Source organism: Microcaecilia unicolor, chromosome 7 (assembly GCF_901765095.1).
Source record: "Microcaecilia unicolor chromosome 7, aMicUni1.1, whole genome shotgun sequence".
NCBI lineage: Eukaryota > Metazoa > Chordata > Amphibia > Gymnophiona > Siphonopidae > Microcaecilia > Microcaecilia unicolor.
The window spans coordinates 252360335-252385619 of NC_044037.1; the positions used below are offsets into that span (position 1 = coordinate 252360335).

The 25285-nt window shown below is 41.4% G+C and overlaps 1 protein-coding gene across 1 annotated transcript in view; it reads right to left on the reverse strand.

Moving 5' to 3' along the window:
- Positions 1–4751: 4751 nt before the first annotated feature.
- RIF1 (replication timing regulatory factor 1) overlaps positions 4752–25285 on the reverse strand; it is a 270093-nt gene continuing 249559 nt past the window's right edge. The window contains 2 exon segments of the mRNA XM_030210901.1: positions 4752–12548; positions 22070–22178. Coding sequence (XP_030066761.1) covers positions 12331–12548; positions 22070–22178 — 327 coding nt within the window. The 3' untranslated portion in view covers positions 4752–12330.

The window sequence follows — 25285 nt, forward strand, 5'->3', positions numbered from 1 at the left end:
CTCCTAACGCGGAACCTTGCAAGACGTAGCTATAATTCGGGTTCCTCTTACCCACATGCATCACTTTGCACTTGTCAACATTGAACTTCATCTGCCACTTGCACGCCCATTCTCCCAGTCTCGCAAGGTCCTCCTGTAATCGTTCACATTCCTCCTGCGACTTGACGACCCTGAATAATTTTGTGTCATCGGCGAATTTAATTACCTCACTAGTTATTCCCATCTCTAGGTCATTTATAAATACATTAAAAAGCAACGGACCCAGCACAGACCCCTGCGGGACCCCACTAACTACCCTCCTCCACTGAGAATACTGGCCACGCAATCCTACTCTCTGCTTCCTATCTTTCAATCAGTTCTTAATCCATAATAATACCCTACCTCCGATTCCATGGCTCTGCAATTTCTTCAGGAGTCTTTCGTGCGGCACTTTGTCAAACGCCTTCTGAAAATCCAGATATACAATATCAACCGGCTCCCCATTGTCCACATGTTTGCTTACCCCCTCAAAAAAATGCATTAGATTGGTGAGGCAAGACTTCCCTTCACTAAATCCGTGCTGACTTTGTCTCATCAGTCCATGTTTTTGTATATGCTCTGCAATTTTATTCTTAATAATAGCCTCCACCATCTTGCCCGGCACCGACGTCAGACTCACCGGTCTATAATTTCCCGGATCTCCTCTGGAACCCTTCTTAAAAATCGGAGTAACATTGGCTACCCTCCAGTCTTCCGGTACTACACTCGATTTTAGGGACAGATTGCATATTTCTAACAGTAGCTCCGCAAGTTCATTTTTTAGTTCTATTAATACTCTGGGATGAATACCATCAGGTCCCGGTGATTTACTACTCTTCAGCTTGCTGAACTGACCCATTACATCCTCCAAGGTTACAGAGAATTTGTTTAGTTTCTCCGACTCCCCCGCTTCAAATATTCTTTCCGGCACCGGTGTCCCCCCCAAATCCTCCTGGGAGAGGGTTGCCCAAGAGCCTGAGTAGCAGCAGTCATATTGTGACTCTGGATAGTAAAAACATCCCAGGCACTTTAAATTTATGGCTGTCCACACATCTGCACTATCCATTTCTATATACACACACCTACTGGCCCCATTTCCCCAGTCTTTGTACAAATTAAAAAATAAATAAATAATGGACAAAGGAAAGGTACATAAGTATTGCCATACTGGGAAAGACCAAAGGTCCATCAAGCCCAGCATCCTGTTTCCAACAGTGGCCAATCCAGGTCACAGATACCCGGCAAGATCCCAAAAATGTACAAAACATTTTATACTGCTTATCCTTGAAATAGTGGATTTTCCCCAAGTCCATTTAATAACTGTTTATGGAATTTTCCTTTAGGTAGAAGTATAGGCTGGGACAAATTGTCTCTGCTATTTCTGAATTGTCCCATAGGTACTGAATGTTACTTCACTTAGAGGTCCTCTTCCTAAACTACAATAAAGAATGGCCTCAGCACACCCTCACGTGAGTCTCTTGTGCGCTAAGGCCATTTTTACCACAGCTGGAAAATGGCCAATTTTCTTATTTTTTTAAAAATTAATATGCATGCGCTAATTTTGCCATTACTGCACAGCTATTAATAATACTGCTTACTGACACCTATTTTATTGGTAGTCAACGCATGTACATTATTGTGCACTGAATAGCTCAGAAATGCCCACTCACCATTCCCAGACACACCCCCTCTGCAATAAAAAATTTTTAAAAATGTTTTAACATGCAGTTTTCCCTCACAGATTTGAAAATTACTGCAGGACGCTTGAGTGTGTCTCATGGTTAGGAATTTTCAGGTGCTATACTGCAGCTTAGTAAAAAGACCTGTTAATTGGGGGGGGGGGGGGGGGGGGGGGGGGGGGGAGATCTAGGACTCCTGGTGATTCATCAGCTACCAGGAGATTGATGTAGATCAGTTTGCCTCCTTGATTTTGCAACCCTTTTACTAAGCTGCGCTATGATGTGTGTGCGTGTGTTTGGGGGGGTGGAGTCCCATGCACTGAAGCCACTTTGTGTGGCTGTAAAATGTCCACATTTCCTATTTCCTTTAATGGATATGTGCTAATTTCTCACGTGCTAATTGGTTAGTGTACGGTGACGTAGTTGTGCTGATTAGCACTGGGCATGCTTAACCTCCGCCTCTAAACACATCCCCAGCACTAAAATAAAATAAGAGGGAAGTGCGCACAAATACCAAAACTACTGCGGGATGCTTGAGCATGTCCTACGGTACTGGTTTTAACCTGCAGTAAGCACACGTTAGTGCTTACCACAAAACTTACTAAAAGGGACCCTTTATTAATAGTGTCTCACTCTGTCCTGTTGAATTTATTACTGCTGGTGATTTGTATTTATATTTTGAGTCATCATTATTTATAAAGGCTTAGAATTTTATGATTTAATTCAGGTGTTAAGAATCCTACTCGAATTTTTAAATCTACCTCTGTTATCTCTAGATTGAACTTACATATATAGGATCAGGAATGAACTCCTCTGTGAAATCACTGGCCAGTTAGATTTAGGCTGCAGGTTGAAGCTAGATGCAAAGTTGTCAAAACTAAGAAAAATTTAGTGTGGGCTGTTTTAGGGATTTATTATTCCAGGTTATTATGCAGGAGATTGATAGCTCTGTTGAATTCCTTGTTGATTTCTGGCAGACTAAAATGCTGTTGGTACTGGTGGAGACTGTACCTCTAATTAGCTATTTCCCTCAATGCGGAAATGCCGGACCCGCAGCTATCTGTTGACCCGCTTCAGGTTGAGGACTGGTCTGAATGTATCTCCCTTCTTCATGGCCACAAACTAAATGGAATAATGCCCCATGGCTCGCTCAGAAGCAGGAATTGCCGCTCCCAGCTCTTGTAACACCTATAAGGTGGAAAGCACTGTGTGTTGCTTCAGCGAAGACTTGCACGGTGGACTCCAAGAAAAATAAAGATCACAAATTGGAGCAGAGAACTCTAATCTGTAGCATTCTCTGACAATATCCAGGATCCACTGGTCCAATGTGATCTTGGCCCATTCTTTGTAAAAACTGCCAAAAATGGCCCCCAACCAACAGTAGACTGGAACCCTTTCATTGTGAAGAATTGGGGGGGGGGGGGGGGGGGGGGGGACGGACTAAGAAAATGTTAGCTGGACTGAACACAGCAGCACTTGTCTGCACAAAAGTACATAAGTATTGCCCATACTGGGACAGACCAAAGGTCCATCAAGACCAGCATCCTGTTTCCAACAGTAGCCAATCCAGGTAATAACTACCTGGCAAGATCCCAGAACAGTACAATACATTTTATGCTGCTTATTAAGCAGTGGATGTTCCCCAAGTCCATTTTCATAATGGTCTAAGGACTTTTCCTTTAGGAAGCCATCCAAACCTTTTTAAAACCCCGCTAAGCTAACTGCTTTTACTACATTCTCTGGCAACAAATTCCAGAGTTTAATTACATGTTGAGTAAAGATTTGAGCTCCTCCATGATCTCACTCAGTATGGACTCCAGTTCTTTATTTAGCATTACTTTGTGACGAGTGAATCTGGTTCACTTACTCTACTCCCTCTGTGGCTCCAAAGGCCACTTCAATTTTATTACCTTTAGCTGCAGCCATCAATAGCTCAGTATTTCAAGCAGCCTAGAAATCATATTTAATGAAATTAGCATACTGGCAGCAAAAATACCCAAACAATTTGTGCAAGTATACCCAAGGAGCTCTAGCTCTAAAACACCAGCTGCTAACATGCTTGGATATGCTCACAAGGTCCAGTATAAACACTGAATTTCTATCATTGTTACTGCGTATGCCCCTAACAAAAACCACAAGGCAACCTTTAAAACACACACACAAAACACAAGTAGGTACTCATTTGTTTCAAACAAGACTGGGCTTGACAAACTGTGAAATATCAAATACTGGATATAAAAATGGTTTCATATAGTACTTGGCAATACAAAACAATCTAAAAAAGGTTTTGCAGACAAAGGTCAGCATATCATACATTTATCCAAATACCTCAGGATATGAGAAAAAAATCAGGCTATCTAGAAAGAGTGTCAAGGGGAACAGTAAATATGATCCTAACTTCTAGTACAACTAGGACCAACTTCTAGCGTGTGTACCTGGTATGCCACATAAGGTGCCAATTATGAGAGAGCATAGCCACACCAACATCCCCTTTCCTCTTCATGTGGGCAGACAAAAAGTGGGCTAGAGCTGAGGTAACATTGCTAGAGAGAGTGTGTGCAGCAGACAGACATGGATGCTGGGTGGGGGTGGGGGAATAGGATGCCATGCAAGTGTCACCACTACTAAAGGACTGGAGGGGTAGCCCAATGTTTAGTGCAGTAGCTTGACAACCAGAGGAACCAGGTTTCATCCCCACTGCAGCTCCCTGTGACTCTGGGCAAGTCACTTAACCTTCTATTGCCCCAGGTACAAAATAAGTACCTGCATATAATGTGTGGACCGCTTTGATTGTAACCACAGAAAGGCAGTATATCAAAATCCCATCCTTTTCCTAAAAAAATAAATAAAATAAATGTTGTGTTGATGCCAACACACTAAAATGAAAGCAAGCACACATTTCAGTGTTCACACAGGGCACTAATTAGCCTAGGGCTAGGCTTGTATAAACCCAAAGGTGTATTTTCCTGGGAAAAAATATTTATAACTAATCATAACTTGCATTTTGTAACTATCGTAGAACAAAGACTCCATTACAAATTAGGTATATTTTATTTATTTTTTTTACACATTTTTCCTTAAAACCTTTTAGCAGTCATATTAAGAAGCTCTGTTCATAGTGACATTATATTTACAGAGTAGGTTTCCTTCTAAATAAAATACAAACTCTTTTTAAACTAGGTCTTTAAGAAGTTGCAGGGCATTTCATGCAATCCACTGGACATAACACTCATAAATTAGAACAGCTTCAAATGTCTATACATAATATACAAGAAACCCCTATGTGAACATCAAATCTTGCATCACCCCATAGAAGCAACTGGAGACAAACTGGAGAACAGCACAGTATTAAGCATGGTTAAGACATGTGAACTGAGGCTATGTAATGTGATGAAAAAAAGTGACTTGTACTGGGGGAAAAAAAAAATCAAGGCTGTCCTTGGAAGGTTACTAAACTGATGGCAAACATGTGGATGTGGATGATCCCATTACATGACAACCCTAATGGAATCTCAATCTCAGGATTTTCAGGCCACCCAATCCCCCAAAAAAATTCAGGTTCAAAATGGCTTACAGCATAAAAATCCTATACCAACATTGTACAATCTGATAAGCATCTAATATGAAAGAGAAGTCATCCTATTCTGGAACTATTTCTTGAGACTAAAAAGCCAAGAACACTATTCAAAAGGTAAGATAATCCATGCTGTTATCTCCACATTTACGATTTTGGCCCCTGAGATAATCCCTCTCTCAATACAATATGATCTGGATTTGATAACAGCTTCATTTCTAAGCAGCAATCCATCACTTGAGATGTAGCAATTTGCATTAGGTATTACCTGCTAATTTTCTTTCCTTTAGTCCTACCAAACCGTCCAGAACCTATGGGATGTGTCCACTGACCAGCAGATAGAGACAGAAGTACCACATGCTTGGTTCTATAAGAGCACCATGCAGCATGAGCTCAACGATATTTTGAATGACAAAGGAATGGATTAAACTTCTTTAAGTAAGCTGCTGTATCAAGAGTATACCTCATAATCCCAAGTAAACCCCATAAAGGGGAAAAAAAAGGGGGTGCAAGAGGGAAGGGACTTGAGGTCCTTCCACTACTCCCCCAATCTGTCATTCTTGTAGCCTTTAGTTGAATACAAAGAGGAAGGTTAGGTATAACTGAACCAGTGGTATCCAATTTAGGATCCAAATCAGTCAAGGGCCTGCCAGAGTAAGGCCAGATATAGAAGGGAGAGAATGTAGACTGGTCTGGTGGGAATAAAGGAAAGAAAATTAGGTAATATCTAATTTTTCATTCCTTGGTTGGCATCCTCACAAGACCAGTTAGAACCTGTGGGATGTAGCAAAGCAGTCCATATGTGGCTGGATATTAAATTACTAGCCCAAGAACTTATTCAACACTCAGCTTGATTCTCCTGTGACACCCAAATTATAGTGGCTTTCCGAAAGTAGTAAAGCAGCATCATATTGCTGACTAAAACTCCATAGGGAGTCAAAGAGGCTAAGTTGCTCCTAAAAGCCTATCCACCTCTTGCTGAAAGCACCATCACAGATAAGAAAAATGAAATAGTTTCTTGAAGTTCACTGAGGATGGCCAATTTATGCCACTTCTTAGGAGAATAAAAATCTGCCTAGCTGTCCTGCCTGATAAGAAAGCATAATTTTATACTGTTTATTGCCATTTGGTTTAGGTTTAATTGCCATTTATAACCTGCCTTCACCCAAGGCGGGGGAACAAGCTATACACAACACAAAAAACAAAACAAGCCATGCACAATTGACTACAAACAGTGAAAGGCGATGCAAAAGCCTGCTGCAGAAGGTAATGCCTTAACAACTTAAAAGATACAGTAGGTTGTGGCTGTCGTATCTGCAAAGGCAACCTGTTCCACTCCAAAGGTACAGCCATGGAAAGAAACTGGAGTCATTTTAAGTTTTAGCCTAGGCCAACCCAGCACTTCCAGCAAACAAGCAGATGTTGAGTGCAACAATCTTGCAGGAAAATAAAGCTGAAGAACATTTTGAGTGTAAAAAGGTGAATCATGATAAAGGCTAAGGTTTCTAGAAGTAGCAGCTTGTATTTAACATGAAATTACATTAGTAGCCATCCCAGATGAGCAAGTAATGTGATCAAACTTAGAGTAAGATAGAATAAAACAGAATACCAATCCTCCACAGGCGACAGACAAGAAGGGAACAGCGGAGGTGATAGAGATCAAAACTGAATACCAAAAGTGCTCAAATGTTCTTCATTAAAAGTCTTCACTTGACTTGACAGAGGCCATGTTTCAGCTAGATGGTCTGCATCAAGAGTCTGTAGATTATTTAATCAATAATCAGAACAATGTGAGAACGCCAAAGTGCCTAGTAATCTGAATCCACCAAGCTTGTTTCCAAATATCTGTTTGGAACAATTCATGTATGAGAGTGGCGCACTCTGTCTTGCAAATTGTTGGATATTTTAGTGTTGGAGCGATGTGATAGATGTTTGGAATCAAGCTTGGTAGATTCAGATTAGTAGGCATTTTGACACTCTCACATCACTCTGATTATTGATTAATCAATCTTCAGACTCCTAATGAAGGACATCAAGTCAAAACATGGCAGTGTCAAGTGAAGACCTTTAATAAAGGATATTTGAGCACTTTGGTATACAGTTTTGATCTTTGACACCTCCGCTGTTCCCTTCTTCTTTCTTATCAAACTTAAGAGTCACAGCAACAGCCTTGTTGTAGAGTTCATTAAAACCTGTAAAGCCTACACAGAAGTAGGAAGACCCAGAGAGACAAAATTGCAACATTACAATAATCCAACCCACTAAAAATCACTGCATGTAAAACACATTTGAAATCTGACAATGGTAAAAACTGGTCACAATTTGCTTGGCAATCTCAGTTTAAAATAAGTGTGCTTAATCACAACCAGTATGTGGGACTGTAAAATCAACTGTGAATCCAATCTAACACCAAGATTGCAAACCTGGTCAGAAACCTTCACAGCGGTTCCAGACAACACAGTCTCAGAAGGCGCAACCTGGATGGGACTTATCACTAACAATTCAGTCTTGGGAAGATTCAAAGATAACTTGTTCGTTTTCAACCACATAGAGACCTCTTCAAAAACTGAAGGCGTGTAACACCAGAATCATGAGCTGGCAAGGACAAGCCAGAGGACTCTGCTGATCACCAGCCCTCCATGGAGTTGCCACAGAAAGAAAGTGGCAAGGAAGAGCTGCTATGCCAGCTGGAGACACTCATAAAGGAGACTGCTGACAGAGAGATACGTTATAAGATGCACATAAAGACTGCAGACTTGAGAAGCAGTGAGTCACACAAAAGGAAAATTCTCTCTATGGAAATACCAGGTTGCAGGACTCCAGTTATGGAATGTTCTGGCCTTAGAACTGTCTACATTAGCACTGTTAATGACATTTCATAGACAGTTGAAAACTAATTTTAAATGGCTCTCTTTCATCATCGTAAAGCATTTTCTGAACAGATGTATTTGGAAAGACAAGTTTGCCAATGTAAAAGATTGTTTTCTTTCTCATCCAATTTTCATTGACCAAGGAATTAAGCCACTCATGCAGCCAAAAGATTCTTCGTATCGCTTATTTTATAAATATCAACTGCAATGTTTTGGCAATAAAACAGGAAAGATATTAGTGCATTTGGTTAAATCATGGCTAGACTCCCAGTATTGTAAGGGAATTCATTTAAGAGGTGAGATCAAAACACAGTGAGGTCAATTGGTACAGTAGTTTGAAACTTTTTTGAAGGAATTATATAGTGAGAAACCAATGGAGAAAGATTATATTAAGTCTTATTTGGCTAAGTTGTCTCTCCCAAGTTTTTTTTTTGGGTGGGGAAGACGTGGCAAGGCCCCACATGAGTATTAAGCTTGGTAAGACACCGGGGCCAGATGATTTGCCTGCAGAATTTTACAAACTTTTAAAAGACCACATATGCTTGACTCTGGCGGCCTATTTTTCTCAGGTTTGTTAATTTACAAGAAATGTCAATCAAGCTCGGATACCCAAAGCTTAGTGAAGATCATACAAAGATGGAATCCTACAGAACAAATCCTGAAGTGAAGCTTTGAGTTACAATTCTGGCACACAGGCTGGCCCTGTTGCCTAAGCAGATTTACAGAGATAAAGTTGGTTTTGTACAGAGCAGGCAGGCTACACTGAATGTCCACAGGATATTGGTGGTGCTGGAACATGTATCATCTTATCAAATTCCAAAAGTGTTGGTCAGTTTAAATGCTGAAAAGGCTTTTGTCTCTAAACTGGACATTTCACCTTGGTAGAAGAATATGGATTAAAAGGACCTTTTCTTGATACGATTCAAATCTTGTATCATATCCCCAGGCACCTGTCATAGGGCTATATTTGATCCCTTCCCCTTGGTTAGAAGGATGCGGCAAGATTATCCCCTTTCCCTCTTTTATTTGTACTTTAAATAAAGCGACATTCGACAGACTGAACAGATTTTGGAAATAAATATCAGTGTGGAATTAGTAACTCCCCCACCCCCCCAAAAAAACCTGGCATTTGCTGATATGCTCCCGATTTTGACCCAGCCACAACAGTCCGTGCCATTGGAGACTGATGCTTTTGGACTGGTTGTTAGGCTTCATCTAAATTTGACTAAATCTGAGGCCTTGGTCATGATCAGATGGAATGGGAGGGATTAGTTACCATTACGGTGGGTAGGGGTAAAAAGATGCAATACCTGGGGATATATTTCACTAAAAGACTGATATATATATATATCAGGTTAATATTGAGATTTTGCATCATCATCTTTGAAAGAAATCAAGTTCTTGGATCTCCTTGCCATGGCCAGATTGCCCTTTGTAAGATGAAAGTTTTCCCAAAGTGGCTTTATATGCTGCAAAATCTACCCACAAGTTACTGTTCCCACACAATTAGATGAGCTGTGATAACACTGAACAATTAAATGAAGCTTGTTGCTTCTAGGAAGGTGGGAGAAAAAGCATTTCCAAGGCTGTAGTCCGATAAAAGTTCCACAGTGTGTGATTAATGATTGAGGATGGCACACACGACTAAAGCCCCACAGGGAAACGGGACCCATAAATTACTTCAGGCTCATGGACTATGCTTCCACTGTAACCTCGGGTGCAATGGTGAGAAGTCCTTCCGAAAAAAAAGCACATACCTGGCTCGGAACTCAGATCCCTAGGGACCAGTGCATTCAGAAATATCCTGTCTCTTCAGACACAGAATGTAAGAATGCTGAAATTTACCACCTGGGTGAAATAGAGTGCAATTTCCAGAAGAGCTGCAATGAGAAAAATAGGGGAGGGCAGCAAAAAGGCTAAAGCACACTCCTGCTCCAGTACTGTCATTTTTTTTTTTAAACAGAGCTCTAAAACCAAAGAGATTGTCAAAATTCTGGAGGTTACAATAGATAGCTAGTTATCTCACATACTCTGCCCATATCTCAATGATTGTCCAAAAATCATTTTATATCATCTGTCAGATCCATGCTGTTTGAGCAAAGAACAATCTCTTCACTTACTGGCTCATGTCTGGCAATCTCTAGACTTGATTACTGCAACTCCTTGCTCCAGAGCTTGCCAAAATTATCTATTGCAAATACCTCAAAACACGACAGTCAAATTGATCTATGGTGCTAAGAAATTTGTTAGTGCATTGGCATTTTTTTTATCAAACAGCGCTAGTTCCCAATTTCCTTACTTTCATCAGACACTACACTTTGGGAAAGAGGGAAACTCCATTTTTCTTACATAGTTTCCATAGTCCCATTTTCAAACTCTCTGTTGTGTGCATCAACATCTAATAGTTGTACTTAGTCACTTACAGATAAACTAAAATAAGTAGGACTAGCCAGGTGAGAACCTAACTCCCTATCTTTGGAAGTGGAGGTCTCATTCAAAACATTAACTACATTACTTAAGACCCATTATTTTACTCAGGCTTTTCCAGCAATTGGACATTCAACTTAATATCAGCTATCAGAAGAAAGCTGCACCTGTGACTGCCCTGCTATAGCTTCCTTACTTGTCTTTGTGAAATCTTTACACAAATTGCCTGCCTTCTTCCTGTGTCTTAGGTTAATTTATTTCCTTCCTATCCCATTTATTTCCTTATAAACTTTGACTATACATATACCCCTTCTTTTTTACCGCTCCCTCTCTTTACCTAAACCTGTAAAAAAAAAAAAAAAATCTAAGCCGTTTACAATTTAACTATATGCAATATAACAAAGGTGAAATGTGAAAATGCTCTCTTTCATACTATTGGTGCTGGATCAGTGTCACTATCAAAGGAGTTGAATATCCTAAAGCAAAAAGTTTGGGGGGGTGGGGGGGAAGCTCAGAGACCTCTGGGGTAATCTGGCTCCATGCAATATGTGGATTTACACCTGCGGAGTCTCAACCTTAACCAAGTATCCCCAACTCAACCGAAGCTCAACTTCCAAATGCCTCAGGTGCTATTCCATTAACCATTCAGGAGCCGCACAGTTTATCTGTCAACCATTCAACTATGCTGCACAGTGCTCATATCGAGAAAATACATGGTATTCTTTTTTAAACTTGTCTCCATCCACTGGTTCTGGACAGGTCTGGTAAGGATGTTAAGGAAAGACAGACCTTTTAGTTTCAATTTAAGATAAATTCAAATTATTTTTCAGTTAAAATTTTAGTCTCTTGCAAAGATTTGAAAAGAATTAGTCTCAGAATGTTTGATGAAATCTTGACAAGAAGCAAGAAAAATCTTAATGTTTTGATCTTATACAAAAAATCATTTTGGCTCAACACATGATGCAGATCCCTGTTTCAAAGCTATGCACCGCAAATGTTTTATCAGTTACTCAACTTTGCATATATTTAGAGTGTTACCAAATAGGCTCCTAATTGAATTTTCTGAATCCAGGCTCATGTGCAAATAGCACAATTGCTGTTGCTCCATATTACATGGAATTCTTATTTAACACCTGGTAAAATCAGTATTACCAGATTAAAGACAACAATAAATATTTTCCCAATTTTTTAAATAACGTTAAAAAAAATTCTGCTTTCTCTTCCTGTGCCAGGCATTACTTTTTACTGGTATATAATGTGCACAGGCACAGATAAAATAAATTTATGGTTTCTATATTCAAGACTGATTTCATTTTTTAAATGTTTTTAAACTGCTTTTCCACAAACATAATTTACAACCTTTTAACATTCTGCCAGAGCAGATTTCTGCACGAAGAACAGTGTCAGCATATAATGCTAAATGCCCACAGGTGAAAACATCTTTTAAAGTTTTGTTTTTGCTTTCAGGATTTGGACAATGTATTGCACTCTTGCTACTAGATCCAATGAAGAATTAGAGATACTTTGAAGAAATAATCTCAAATTATTAGAGAAAATAAGAACAGCATTTCAATATGACTAACTTACTGACTAGCTATTTTAAGTAGTCTCAATGCAAATACTGGCAGAAGTTAAATAACAACCAGCCTGGTTTGGATAGCATTGGTTATCAGTTCAGCAGTTAAAAATGCTTGTCTTATAACGGACTCTCAAACTGAAAAGTTAGCCTTTACAGTGCTACCAATTTTATAGCCACAACAGCTTAACCAGAGTTCTCATAAGACAATGACTTCCATCGGGACTGTAGGTTTCTAATAATACAGTTTGATATGCCACTAAGTTTTTCTTGCATTTGAAACAGTTGGTCTCCTGAATAATTACTGAGATCTTCAGTAGTTATCTGGGTGGCAAGAGCACTGATCTGAGCCAGAATCCTGGTGGATGGTTGTGGATCCGAAGCTGAAGCTGATGGTGTTATATCTTGAGAGAAAGAAAAAAAAAATATGCATTAACCTATTTATTCAGATATTGAGCATACATTTAAAAAATCTTCCAAACTGGTAAACCAAGACATAAAAACTGACAAGGAAAAATTAGTTAATTGCCTAATAATTTTTTTTCCTTTAGTCCCAAAGGCTCAGTCCAGACAAATTGGTTGTGACCATTGCCAGCAGGTGGAGATAGAGAACTGTAAATGAGTTGTGCCTCATAAGCTCCTATGCTTAGCAACCAACTCCGTATTTGGTAACAATGAAGTGAAAGAGTGAATTCAGAGAAACACATTCCAGCCTCTAGCTAGAAAAAGAACTATGAAATAATGGGCAAAACTTATGCCTTAGAAATAACGGAACCAGAATACAAACACCCAAAATCACACAGAACCCCTCTGGACTGATCCTTTGGGACTAAAGGAAAGAAAATGATCAAGTAAATAACTAATTTGTCCTTCCCTTACATCCCAAGGACCAGTGCAGACAAATGGGATGTACAAAAGCAATCCTTAAGAGGGGAGGGACTGTGATATCCATGCACTGAGAACCGTGGCCCTGAAGGAAGCCCCTGCTCAAGCACATACATCCAAATGGTAATGCTTAACAAAGGAATGAGAAGACCACCACGTCGTTGACTGGCAGATCTCAGCCAACAAAACTGCCCTAGACTCTGCCAAAGAAGTCACCAAAGACCTGGCAGAATGAGCCTTGATGTGCATGGGAGCAGATCTACCCCTCAGAATGTTAGCCGAAGACATAGCCTCCTTAAGCCATTGAGCCACTGTCGCTTTGGAAGCTGGAAAAACCCTTCCGGGGTCCTGCAAAGAGGACAAAAAGATGATCAAATCACCTGAAATCAGTAAGATAGCGCACATCCAACAGTCACAGGGAAGCGTATTCTGCAGAACAGACCTCCCTGGAAAAAGGAAGAAGAAACACAGACTAACTGACATGAAAAGGAGATACAGTCTTCGGCAAAAAGGACGGAACTGTCCATATGGAAACTCCCATGTCAGAAAATCGGAGAAAGGAATCCCTACAAGAGAGAGCTCAAAACTCAAACTCTCCGTGCCGACGAAATGGCAACTAGAAATACTGCCTTTAAATAAGATCTTTCATAGTTGCTGAACAAGGGGTCTCAAAGGAGGCCGACTGAAGAGCCTTAAGAACCACTTGAAGACACTACTGAGGACAAATATTATGAAGAGGTGGACACAGATGAGTGACTCCATTGAGGAATCGCACTAAATCAGGGTGAGCAGCCAATAAGACATTCTATATTTTGCCTCTACGACACATCAACCCTGACACCTGAATCTTGCGTGAATTGAGAGCAAAGCCTTTTTTGACTCCCTCCTGAAGGAAGGATAAAATTTGAGAAAAGGAAGCACGAAATGGAGAAACACCATTCTGAGCAGACAAGCTCTCAAAAGTTCTCCACACTATAGCATAAAAAGTGGACCACTTTCAGGCTTGCAGCAAAATAGTAATAACATAATTCGTGTAACCCTTCTTCCTCGATCGCGCTCTCTCAAGAGCCAGGCTGTTAAAACCAAAGTAGGAGGGATCCTCCATGAGTACTGGATCTTGGCGCAATAAGCCCATCTGTGGAAGAAGAGTCAACTGAGGAGCAATTTGAAGAACTGGGCCAGTCTAGAGCTACAAAAATGATATTCCTAGGATGACACGCAATCCTGTGCAACGTCATTCCCACAAGAGGCCACGGAGGAAACACGTAAAGGACACTGTCTGATGGCCAAGGCTGTACCAGTGCATCCATTCCTAGGGAGTCTTTCTCCCTTACATCTGTGTACTTGGCATTGAGTCTGGATGCCATAAGGTCCACAACCAGAAGGCCCCACTGTGTGGAAATGAGGCAAAATGCAGTCTTTGACAGTTGCCATTCCCCCAGGTGCAGAGACACTCTGCCGACAATGCTGAGACAGGAAAACCTTCCCCGCCTGGGTATTGAAGCACACTCCCAGAAACTCCAGGGTCTGGGTGAGATGACTCTTGCTGTAATTCGCCACCCAACCCAGTGCAGAAAGAAGAGACAGGACTGTTTGTATACGTCGAAGGCTCTCTTGACAGGAAGGCGCACGAATTAGTCAATCGTCCAGGTAAGGATGTACCTGGATCCCTTGCTGGTGAACAAAGGTTTCCACTACCACTATAACTTTTGAAAATGTGTGAGGTGCAGCAGTGAGGCCAAAGGGCATGACCTTGAATTGAAAATGATCTCCCAGTACTGCAAACAGGAGAAATTTCCTGTGAGGAGGCCAAATTGGGATATAAAAATAAGACTTCTTGAGGTCCGATGAGGTGAGAAACTTGCCTGGCTGGACTGTGGCTAAGACAGAAAGAAGTCTCTCCATGCGGAAGTGCAGCACTCAGAGACTTGCTCACCCCTCTGAGATCCGAACAGGGCAAAAGTGTCTTCTTTCTTTGGGACTAGACAGAGGCAGGAGAAAAAGAGAAGGGAAAATTGAGATAAAGAGGTAGAAAGTGACAAGGGGGGAGCAGAGAGGACCTAGACCACTAGGTTTACACCTGAGGCAGAGGATATTCTCAATCCCAAACTCAACTGAACCTGCAAGCAGGACAGGAGGCCACACAGAAGTCACCACAGCGCACAGGAACTGATATCTCGCCTGCTGGAGATAGAGAATACTGGCTTGATTCCTAAGTGCAGGAGCTTATGAGGCACAACTCAGAGTTCTCTATCTCCACCTGCTGGTGGATGGTCACAACCCAATTGTCTGGTTTGATCCTTGGGACATAATGAAGGCATTGTTTATCTTTAAAAACAAGTTACTTACCGGAAGCAGTGGTTTCAGGTTTGATATGATGCAAAATGGAACAAACCTGCTTTTGTCAATAGAAATTGGACTCATGTAGCTGTGAACTGGGCTGAGGCCTCTTCCCTAAGTATCCAAGGCATTACATCTGTTTTTCTTACCTGACACCCATGTTTACATTGCCTTGTCTCTGAATCCCCCTACCACAGCCTTCCTTCACCTTTCTTTATCAGTTAGTAATTAAGGGAGAAAAACATTTCTTTTTTCTGTGGAGGTTTTTACATGTACATATTTGATTAGTCATCCTGGTCAGGTCCAGCTTCACATGGGTGGGGCAGAGCAGGAGTATAACTGCACTATGCTCTAGTATTTGTTAAGGGAAACTTCTTTGGCGCTTTTTCTTTCTTTCTTTCTTTTGTCCTTCCACTCTAATATGCCATATCTCTTTGCACTGTCCATGGCTCATTGACATTATTAGCTTTGATGTAACCCTTAAGGTTTGGGCCTCCTTGGGTATAAGCAAAGAAAAAACTGTCTTCTAGCCAACAGAATTATGTATGCTTGGCAACCAGGTTTGCTGAGGTCATGTGAAACAAAAAGAAAGGTAGAATTTCTAAGGTTCTCCTGATGACGCGACAGAATCGCGAAACACAGACTGTGTTGAGAACGGCACAGATAGAGACAGTGGTTATGAAGTAGGAAAGAAGCAAGAATTCACTTATACTACATGAGCACGTGTGCATAGTTCCAGTTGCTCTGGAGGTTTATTCATATCTTCATTCAAACAAAAATCATGAAAGTTCAGCCCTAAGATAAGTGATCACTTTATGTTTATTTATTTTTGGTACATTTATACCCCACATTTTCCCACTAGTGCAAGCTCAATGTGGCTTACAATATTACAAAAGTTTACAATGCATGGAGGGTAATGATACAAAAGTCAGAAGGACGGGAAAGGACATAAGAATAGTACACGTTGGCTAAACAGGTATAGACAATGTGAGGAAGGGAGAGACTGAGCATTATTTGGGGGGATAAGCTTTCTCGAACAAAAATGTTTTTAAGGATTTCTTGAATAGCTGGTGATCGTCAATCATTTTTAGATGCCTTGGTAGGATGTTCCAAGACTTTGGGCTGACGTAGGAGAAAGAAGATGACAAGAGCAGTTTGTATTTTACAAACTTGAAGCTTGGGTAATGCAGAGATTAAGGTAGGATCGTGCAGTCTCCGAAGCATTTCTTGATGGCAGATCTATCAAATCTAGCATGTAGGCAGGGGCTTCCCCATATATTATCTTGTGAGTCAATGCTTATGAGAAGAATGCTTATAAGGAGGGAGGTAGGGCTATAGTACTGTGATGTTGATCGCTGCATATTGCTAATGAGTAGACCAGCCGAAGCAATACGAGTTTTACTGAGCACTAATAAATTAGATCTACACTATTTCACAAATAATAGTTTAACAGCATATAAAAATATATATAAAAAGAAATGATGTAAATGAAGGAACGGTTTCTATAAGAGGTATATGGTAGTTAAAATTTAATGCCGAGAGGTGTAGAGTGATGCGCTTGGGGTGCAGAAACCCAAAAGATACCAGATAGGAGGGGGAGAAATTAGTAAACTCGACTCAGGAGAGAGACCTTGGGGTGATGGTGTCCGAGGATCTAAAGGTGAAGAAACAATGTGACAAGGCGACAGCCGTGGCCAGAAGGATGCTACGCTGCAAAGAGAGGGATATAACAAGCAGAAGAAAGGAGGTGTTGATGCCCCTATAGAAGTCGTTGGTGAGGCCCCACTTGGAGTACTGTGTTCAGTTTTGGAGGCCATATCTTGCTAAAGATGTCAAAAGACTGGAATCGGTGTAAAGAAAAGCTACAAAAATGGTATGGGATTTGCGTTGCAAACCGTACGAGGACAGACTTGCCGACCTGAATATGTATACCTTGGAGGAAAGGAGAAACGGGATGACATTATACAGACGTTCAAATATTTGAAAAGTATTAATCTGCAAACAAACCTTTCCGGAGATTGAAAGGCAGTAGAACTAGAGGACATGAATTGAGGTTGAAGGGGGGCAGACTCAGGAGTAATGTCAGGAACTACTTTTTCAAGGAGAGGGTGGCGACGCTGGTAATTGGGAAACGAAACCGGTGCTGGGCAGACTTTTACAATCTACGCCCTGATCGTGACAGAACAGATATAGATGGGCTTGAGTGTAAATTTTAAGGGGCTTCGACATTAGCTTCAGAACTTTTAGTACAAGAGTGCTGGACAGACTTCTATGGACTGTACCCTGAGAATGGCAAGGACAAATCAAACTCGGGTATACGTATAAAGTATTACATACCATGTAAAGTGAGTTTATCTTGTTAGGCAGACTGGATGGACCGTACAGGTCTTTATCTGTCGTCACTCATTTACTATGCTGACATGCAGGACTACAAACACCAAGATGGTAATTTTATCTGGTGGGAGAAAGGCTCTCGTTGCTCCTATGAACTTCACTTGAGATGGCGGGCTCAAATGTGACTTTTGGTAGTTTACAATGAACCCTAGTACCTGGAAGGTTATACCTATAGAACTTTGGACTCCTTCCTGAGATGTGGGATAGGAAAGTACCTAGCATATCTGGAATGCAACTCACCTTGAGCTATTACTGAAAAGACAATTTCTAAATCCACTCACTAAAAAAAATGGAGAGGGTGCTCAATCAAATCATCCACATGGGGAACGCATGCACTCCTAGTCTATGTAGGTGGGTGGCTACTGTGGCTAGGATTTTAGTAAATATACAGAGAGCCGATGCTAAGCTGAAAGCCAGGATGTGACACTTCCCTATTACAAATCTGAGAATTCCTTCTCTGTGTATAAGAATATAACCAGTCTCTTTGAACAAGGGAATTAAGTTGCCTAGGGAAACCATCTTGAACTTTAGACCCCTACGGTCTAGGATGGGACAGAATTTGCCCCCCCCTCCTCCCGTTTTCTTTCTGAACAGGAAATACTTGGAGTAAAATGAATGCTCTCTTAATAAATATTTCCTGATGCTGAGAATTTGACCAAGATACTCTTGGTGGGAAATTTGAAAGATTTCAAGTAAGTGAAATATATATCCTTGTGGGATGATTTTCAGACCAAACTGTTGCAGGTTATAAGGAGCCAACGGGTTACGTAAAATATTAGTCTCCCTCCTATTGAAAAAGTGACCTAAACAGTTACAGGAATCTTGCTCATATTCTCCCATCTCAATCATATGCAGCAGAAAGGCCAAGGACCAACCAACCAACCAACCAACCAACCAACCAACCAACCAACCAACCAGTTGCCTCATATAGCAACTGCAACTAGGAACCTTGGGGAAACCAGGTTTTATTTTGGCCCACAGACTAAAAGGGATTCTACTGTCCTAATCCTTTTTTGGCTGTGGGCAGATTGGGGCTTCTGGGACAACAGCAAAAATCTTGTTAGATCTGTCTGGAGCAAGGGGAAGAAAACTTATGTCTTTCAGAGTAATAGGTTCTCCATTGCTCCTTAGGTCACACATCTCCTGGTAGAAGGGGATATCTGGTCAGAAGTAGACTGGAGATATCTGAGTGTTTCATAATGCTCTTATCAGAGTTTCCAAGGATACCCTTTCCATCCCAGGGAGCCTGTCTTGATCATCATAGCAAAGGTCTGAGGCTCACTTCCATGAGTCTGTAAACACCAAAACCTATAACATTACACCATATTGAAAACCAAGGTCCATCTTACCATGTGCTTTCCACATACTGCTTACCCTTGCCCATTAGTGATTGACTTGAGGAGACATGGTCCGAGGGAGGGAATTTGTGAGCTCCTGAATCTGCAAAATGTTTTGCATGTACTGACCCATGAAAAACTGGTAGAAGCCATGTGATAAAAACACAGCATTATGAAAAATCTTTTTCCCCAAGAGAATGAATCCAAAGTCCTAGCATTTCTCTTCAGGGGCAACAAACAGTATGACTTGCCATTGGCTCTTGAAAGCAGATTTAACCTCACAGAACGGTATAGTAGCTGCTTTTCAAATCTGAGAACTTGAAGTGCGACCTCTTATTCACAGCATATAAGTTTGGGGGGGAGGGGTGAGAGGGGGGGGGTCTCCTACATTTTCAACTGTACATATTTGAGGATTCTGTGTATTGGCACTGTCACAGCATCCTCGGGGGAGGGGGGGGGGGGAGTCAAGGAACTGAAGGATGTTCAACTGTTCTACCTTCTGTTTTTTCTCTAACAAATGGGACAGCATTATGACTTCCCTAATAAAATTGGTGAAACAGGTCCTCCAGAAGAGACTTTTATTTTACATGTGTAACCCCCCAATATATTGGGGATTAATAATTCCTTCAGAGTTACTGGGCGAAAGGAGCAGGTTAAAAAGAGTGAGAACCCCAGCTCAAACGGGAGTGTTTATGGGGAAGTTGGTGTGGGAAATGTTTCTGGATTTAGATGGATAAGATGTCATATAGGATTGGGGATAAGAGTTAATAAAAGCTGTTGTTGTGCAGAGCACATGGTCTTTCGTTCACCCCTGCCAGGAACTGCGAGAAGAGGGGGTGTGCTGGACAGAACCTAAGACTGAAATGAGGAGGAGGTTTTGCCAACTAATAAAGCATTAACTGTGGAGAGTGAGGAGTGTTCTGGGTGGGTAGAAAGATTAATCCAGCCCAGGAGCAGAAGAGGAAAAGAGCCTCTTGGTACTTCAGGTAGCAGCTCATGGAAGTTCACCTCTGGAGGAAAGGACAGACAGGGAGGTCTGGTCCTAAGTGGGTCTGGCAGCTGGATAAAACCTGGTGGGAGAGCTTGCTGCAAGCAAAGCCTTGGATTATTCTGCCCAAAAGGAAGGTATTGGACTGGTGGAGCTGTAAATATACATATACTCTAGGATTATAAAAGGAGAAAAGAGTTGGAATTTTACACCAAGAATCTTGGACTGGAACTTAAACCTCTTTCAGCTAATTAATCAGTTTGGATACAAATTGAACTGTTTTGATACTAATTGAACTGTTTTGATACTGAGTGAACAGTTTGTTACCAGAAAGTATGAAGTTTGGATATCTGCCTGTTGCAGCATTCCAATAAAGAAGTTTGCATATGTTTCATAAAACCTGGCAAGGAGAATTTTCTTTGCAATAAGAGTAAAAGTTCATTTGCTCCCAAAATTGAGAAAAGAAATAAAAGCAAAAGTATGGCTTAAAACTCTACGGCCTACCGAAGTCCAGCCCTGGCCTGCGCCCAGCTCAGTAAGAAAATAAAGCTTCTGTAGTGACCTTGGTGTGGGTGCTGATCCAAAGAGCTAGCTGGTGCCCAGAACTGTGTGGCGAGACCAGGGTTACACATGGGAGAAGTAGATTCAATAAGCCAGTGCAATCCTCCTTTTCATAGAACCTTGTAGGCCCCTTAAGATGGGTCCCAAGAATATTCCAAAATCAGACCTGGAGAAGTAGTCTAACTGAAATGTCTGGGTCTGATACCTGGCTATACACCCCAATGTCTCAGTATGTCATCCCCTGAGTAAGGGGATGTGTAGACACAGGTTCTCTCCAGTGCCTTGCGGAAGCATACTTCCCCAGGGTGCAGGCATGCAATGCCCACACAGCTAACACTTACTCCAAGGTCTTTTGAGTCTTGGCATCTTGAAAATACCTCCTGGAAGAGTGTGGGCATTCAAGATTAGCTGATCAACTCTCTCCATTGATGATTAAGCTGAGGCAATGCACCAAGTGAGGATATATGCTAGCCTCTTGTTTATCTTCCTACTGGGTTCTTCAAAGACTGCCAAAGTAAAGAAGAATTAAAATATTTCTCTCTTGCACAGGAATAGGCTGAGGACCTGAGATCCAATATGAAAATCAAACTTGTCTTTTTGGGGACCAGAAGGTATCTGCAGTAGAAGGCTTAATTACTTTCTCAATCTGAAACCACTATAGCATTTGACTGCAGAACAAATGTATCTGTGACTACTATGCCAAAGATCATTTTGGTGGCAGAGACTGTGAAAACGGGCTACCTTTCAAATTTTAATGTCAAGAACCCAGGAATCTAGTGCTATCCTTTACCAGTGTTGAAGATCTAAAAACCTCCTATAGGTAAGGCAGGATGTGTATTCTGAACAGTCTTGAGTTGACTGTTTATAGGCAAATGTAGAAGGCTGCTTTCATTGTCTTTTCTCACTGACAAGGTTTGGCAACGCAAAACAATGGGCTGGCTGTGGCTTTCTAGTACTTAAGCCAGTGCAAATGACCTTTGCTATGTGATTGTTTGCTACTTCACAGAATCAACTAGTACACTATATTTACAAAATTAGCAGATTTAGAACCATGAGTAAAGATTTGGTGATGAAATAAATTACAGCTCTAAATCAATGTTTGAGCCTTTCCCTACCACATAATAATTTTAGAGAACAAAATCAGTAAATATCTTATTTCTAGGCTTTGATGATCATCAACGGATGCTATTAAGTGCAGCAAATCCACATAGTACTGTGGGCAGATGCGTCCACTGAGATGATACATAGCACTGGATGCATACAACACTGCTCACATATTAGCAGCTACCCTAATCACCATCATTTAAAACAAAAGTAAACCAACTAGAAACAAAAAAACCTTGAATTTTATCAGAAGATAAATTACAGGCAATACTATAGAAAAAACATTAAAGTAAAATCAATGAAGTGCATGCAATACCTGTCTCAAGTTTCTCTTCATCTGGAGCCAAGGATTTCTCATCCAAGCCATTCACTGGTTTAACTACATCCTCAAAAACTAAAAATTCCTCAATCCCACGAGACTTCATCTAGAACAAGTTTTTGGAAAAAGGGATATCAAATATTAAACTTTCTTGAAGACAAATTTTGGTCTCCAACATACAAGTAAAATTAATCACAAGTTCTTGCACACATGAACTTAATCACTGTTTTTTTTTTTAAGCTTCTACTCATTTATGAAATAAGGCCCTATGTATTCTATGAACTGCCCCTGGAAAATTGGTATGTTTTTATGAGCTGGCAAACCCTAATCATGTTCACACAAACATGCTGGAACATGAAAGCACACACAATAGAAACTATGGTACACAAAAAGTATTTTATACTGACTTAAGTCATACTTGTTAGGTCATTGTACTACAAAGGAATATATCACCAACCTGATTAAGCCATTCTAGCCACTGTACTATAGTAACATCTAATGGCTAGAACAGGGTGCACGTGCAGTAGGTTTTGGAGCAAACCATGGTCTACTACTGATAGCCATTGACCTACATAGCAGTCTTCCATCTAGGTTAGAAGAACCATTACAATCTGATGAGAACTAACCTGGCTTTGTACAGGTGTCTTCTGATGTAGGAGAAACCTCCCAAAAGTGGGGTTGGGGTTATTTTGACTCGACCATGAGCACAACTACATTTGGAATGAGGAGCAAAAATGCTTCACTTAACTGATTTAAACAATGTTAAAGTGAAATTTAAACCTACTTATTAATTTCCTTTTCTCGAGTCCAGCCAGACAAGTCCAAAGTAAACACGTAGGTTCTATGCCCTGTCAGCAGATAGAGACAAAGTCGCTCATTTTCAAAGCAGACATCTCAAAATGGCCAAAAAAAGTCCATCTGCCAAAAATGTCCAAATCGCAATTTTTGAAAGGCAGAATTTGGACATTTTACACTGCAGTTTGTCCAAATATCAAGGGGGGGCGTGTTCAAGGTGTGTTTCGGACAAGACTAGAGAGGGCCCAAAATTAGGATGTCTTTCAGCGATAATGGAATGGGGAGAAACGTCCAAGGCAAAAAAGGATGCTTTTATCTAGACCTGATTCAATCACATCCAGGGTACAAAAAGGTGCCCTCACTGAGGCGCTGACCACTGCAGGGATGAAGGCATGACCCCTCCTTAATTTCCAAGTAGTTACTGACCCCCTCCCAACCTCTTAAGAAGTGAAAGTGACCGGGAATACCAGGCTCTATGACAGCTTAAGGTATTATAGATGTTCCTAACAGAGCAGCAAGTGTAAGGAGTAGCCTAGTTAGCGCAGTGGACTTTGAACAAGGGGACCAAGTATAACTCCCAATTCAACGCTAAGATACTTACCTGTAGCAGATGTTCTCCGACGATAGCAAGCTTTATATTCTCATGAGTGGGTGATGCCGACCTGCATCGCCTGGTCTGGGATTTATAAAAGTATAAATAGAGCTTTATGGAGCGCAAGACACACTCCACCACGTATGCGCGAGTGCCTTCCTGCCCATTGCGAGAACGCGGTCTCCTCAGTTTCTACTACAGCAAAAATAAAATAAAAATAACAAAGGAGACAACTACAAGGGAAAGTGGGAGGGACTATGAGAACATAAAGCCTGTGATCCTTGGGGAACATCTGCTACAGGTCAGTACCTTAGCTTTCTCCGAGGACAAGCAGACTTATTAATTCTCACAAAAGGGGAATTCTTAGCACCCAGGCTCATCAAAAACAATAAACACTGGTCAATAGGGACTCACAACAACGAGGACACAACACAGATTAATCTGAAACTATATACAATCCGAATGAGTGTGCAGCCTAGAACAGAATAAAATGGGCCTAGGAGGGTGGAGTTGGATTCTAGACCCCAAACAGACTCTGCAACATTGTCTGCCCAAATCAACTGTCATGTTGGGTATCCTGCTCAAGGCACTAGTGTGATGTGAATGTGTGGACTGAAGACCACATCGCAGCATTGCAAATTTCTTCAATGGAGGCTGATCTCAAGTTGGCTACCGACACAGCCATGGACTCTTGATATTATGAGCCGTGACATCACCCTCTAGGGCCAGCCCAGAACTGGGCATAAGTGAAGGAAATGTAATCTGCTAGCTAATAAGAAATGGTACATTTCCTGATGGTGACCCCCATCCTGTTGGGATCAAAAGAAACAAAAAGTTGGGCGGACTGTCTGTGAGGCCTGGTTCGCTCCTTGTTGTAGGCCAAAGCTCTCTTGCAATCCTAGGTGTGCAAGCTGCTTTCACCAGGATGGGCATGAGGTCGCAGAAAGAATGTTGGTAAGACAATCGACTGGTTCAGATGGAACTCCAAAACCACCTTCGGCAAGAACTTAGGGTGATCAAACTTAGCATAAGGTGCATCTACCACTAAGGCATGAAGCTCACTGACACTACAAGCTGAAATCGACCTTCCAGGTCAAGTACTTCAGACGGCAGGAAATCAGCGGCTCAAAAGGAGCTTTCATCAGCTGCGTGAGAAGGATGTTGAGATCTCATGACACAGGCAAACGTTTGACAGGGGGCTTTGACAAAAGCAAACCTCTCATAAAACAACTATAGGCTGTCCAGAGATGGGCTTACCTTTACAGAGTTGGTCTTTAGACCAGACTCTGATAGGTGTAGAAAATATTCAAGGAGGGTCTGTGTAGGGCCTTGCTCTCACACCAGACGGCAAATCTCCTTCAGTTGAAAGAACACCACCTCTTAGTGGAGTGTTTCCTGGAAGCCAGCAAGACCCTAGAGACACCCTCTGAAAGACCCAAGGAAGCAAATTCTAAGCTCTCAACATCCAAGCTGCGAGAACCAGAGACTGGAGATTGGGATGTAGAAGCGACCCCTCTTTCTGCTTGACGAGGGTCAGAGAACACTTCAATCTCCAAGGTTCTTCAGAGGATAACTCCACAAGAAGAGGGAATCATATCTGTCATGGCCAGTGCAGCACAATTGACGTTCCACAGTCTTGCTTGAATTTCAACAAACATTTTTCCCACTAGAGGTATAGGAGGATACGCATACAGAAGATCTGTCCCCCAACTGAGGAGGAAGGCATCTGACGCTAGTCTGTCATGGAAGCCTGGAACAGAACTGAGGGACCTTGTGATTGATCTGAGTGACAAAGAGATCCACTGAGGGGGTGCCTGAAGCTCAGA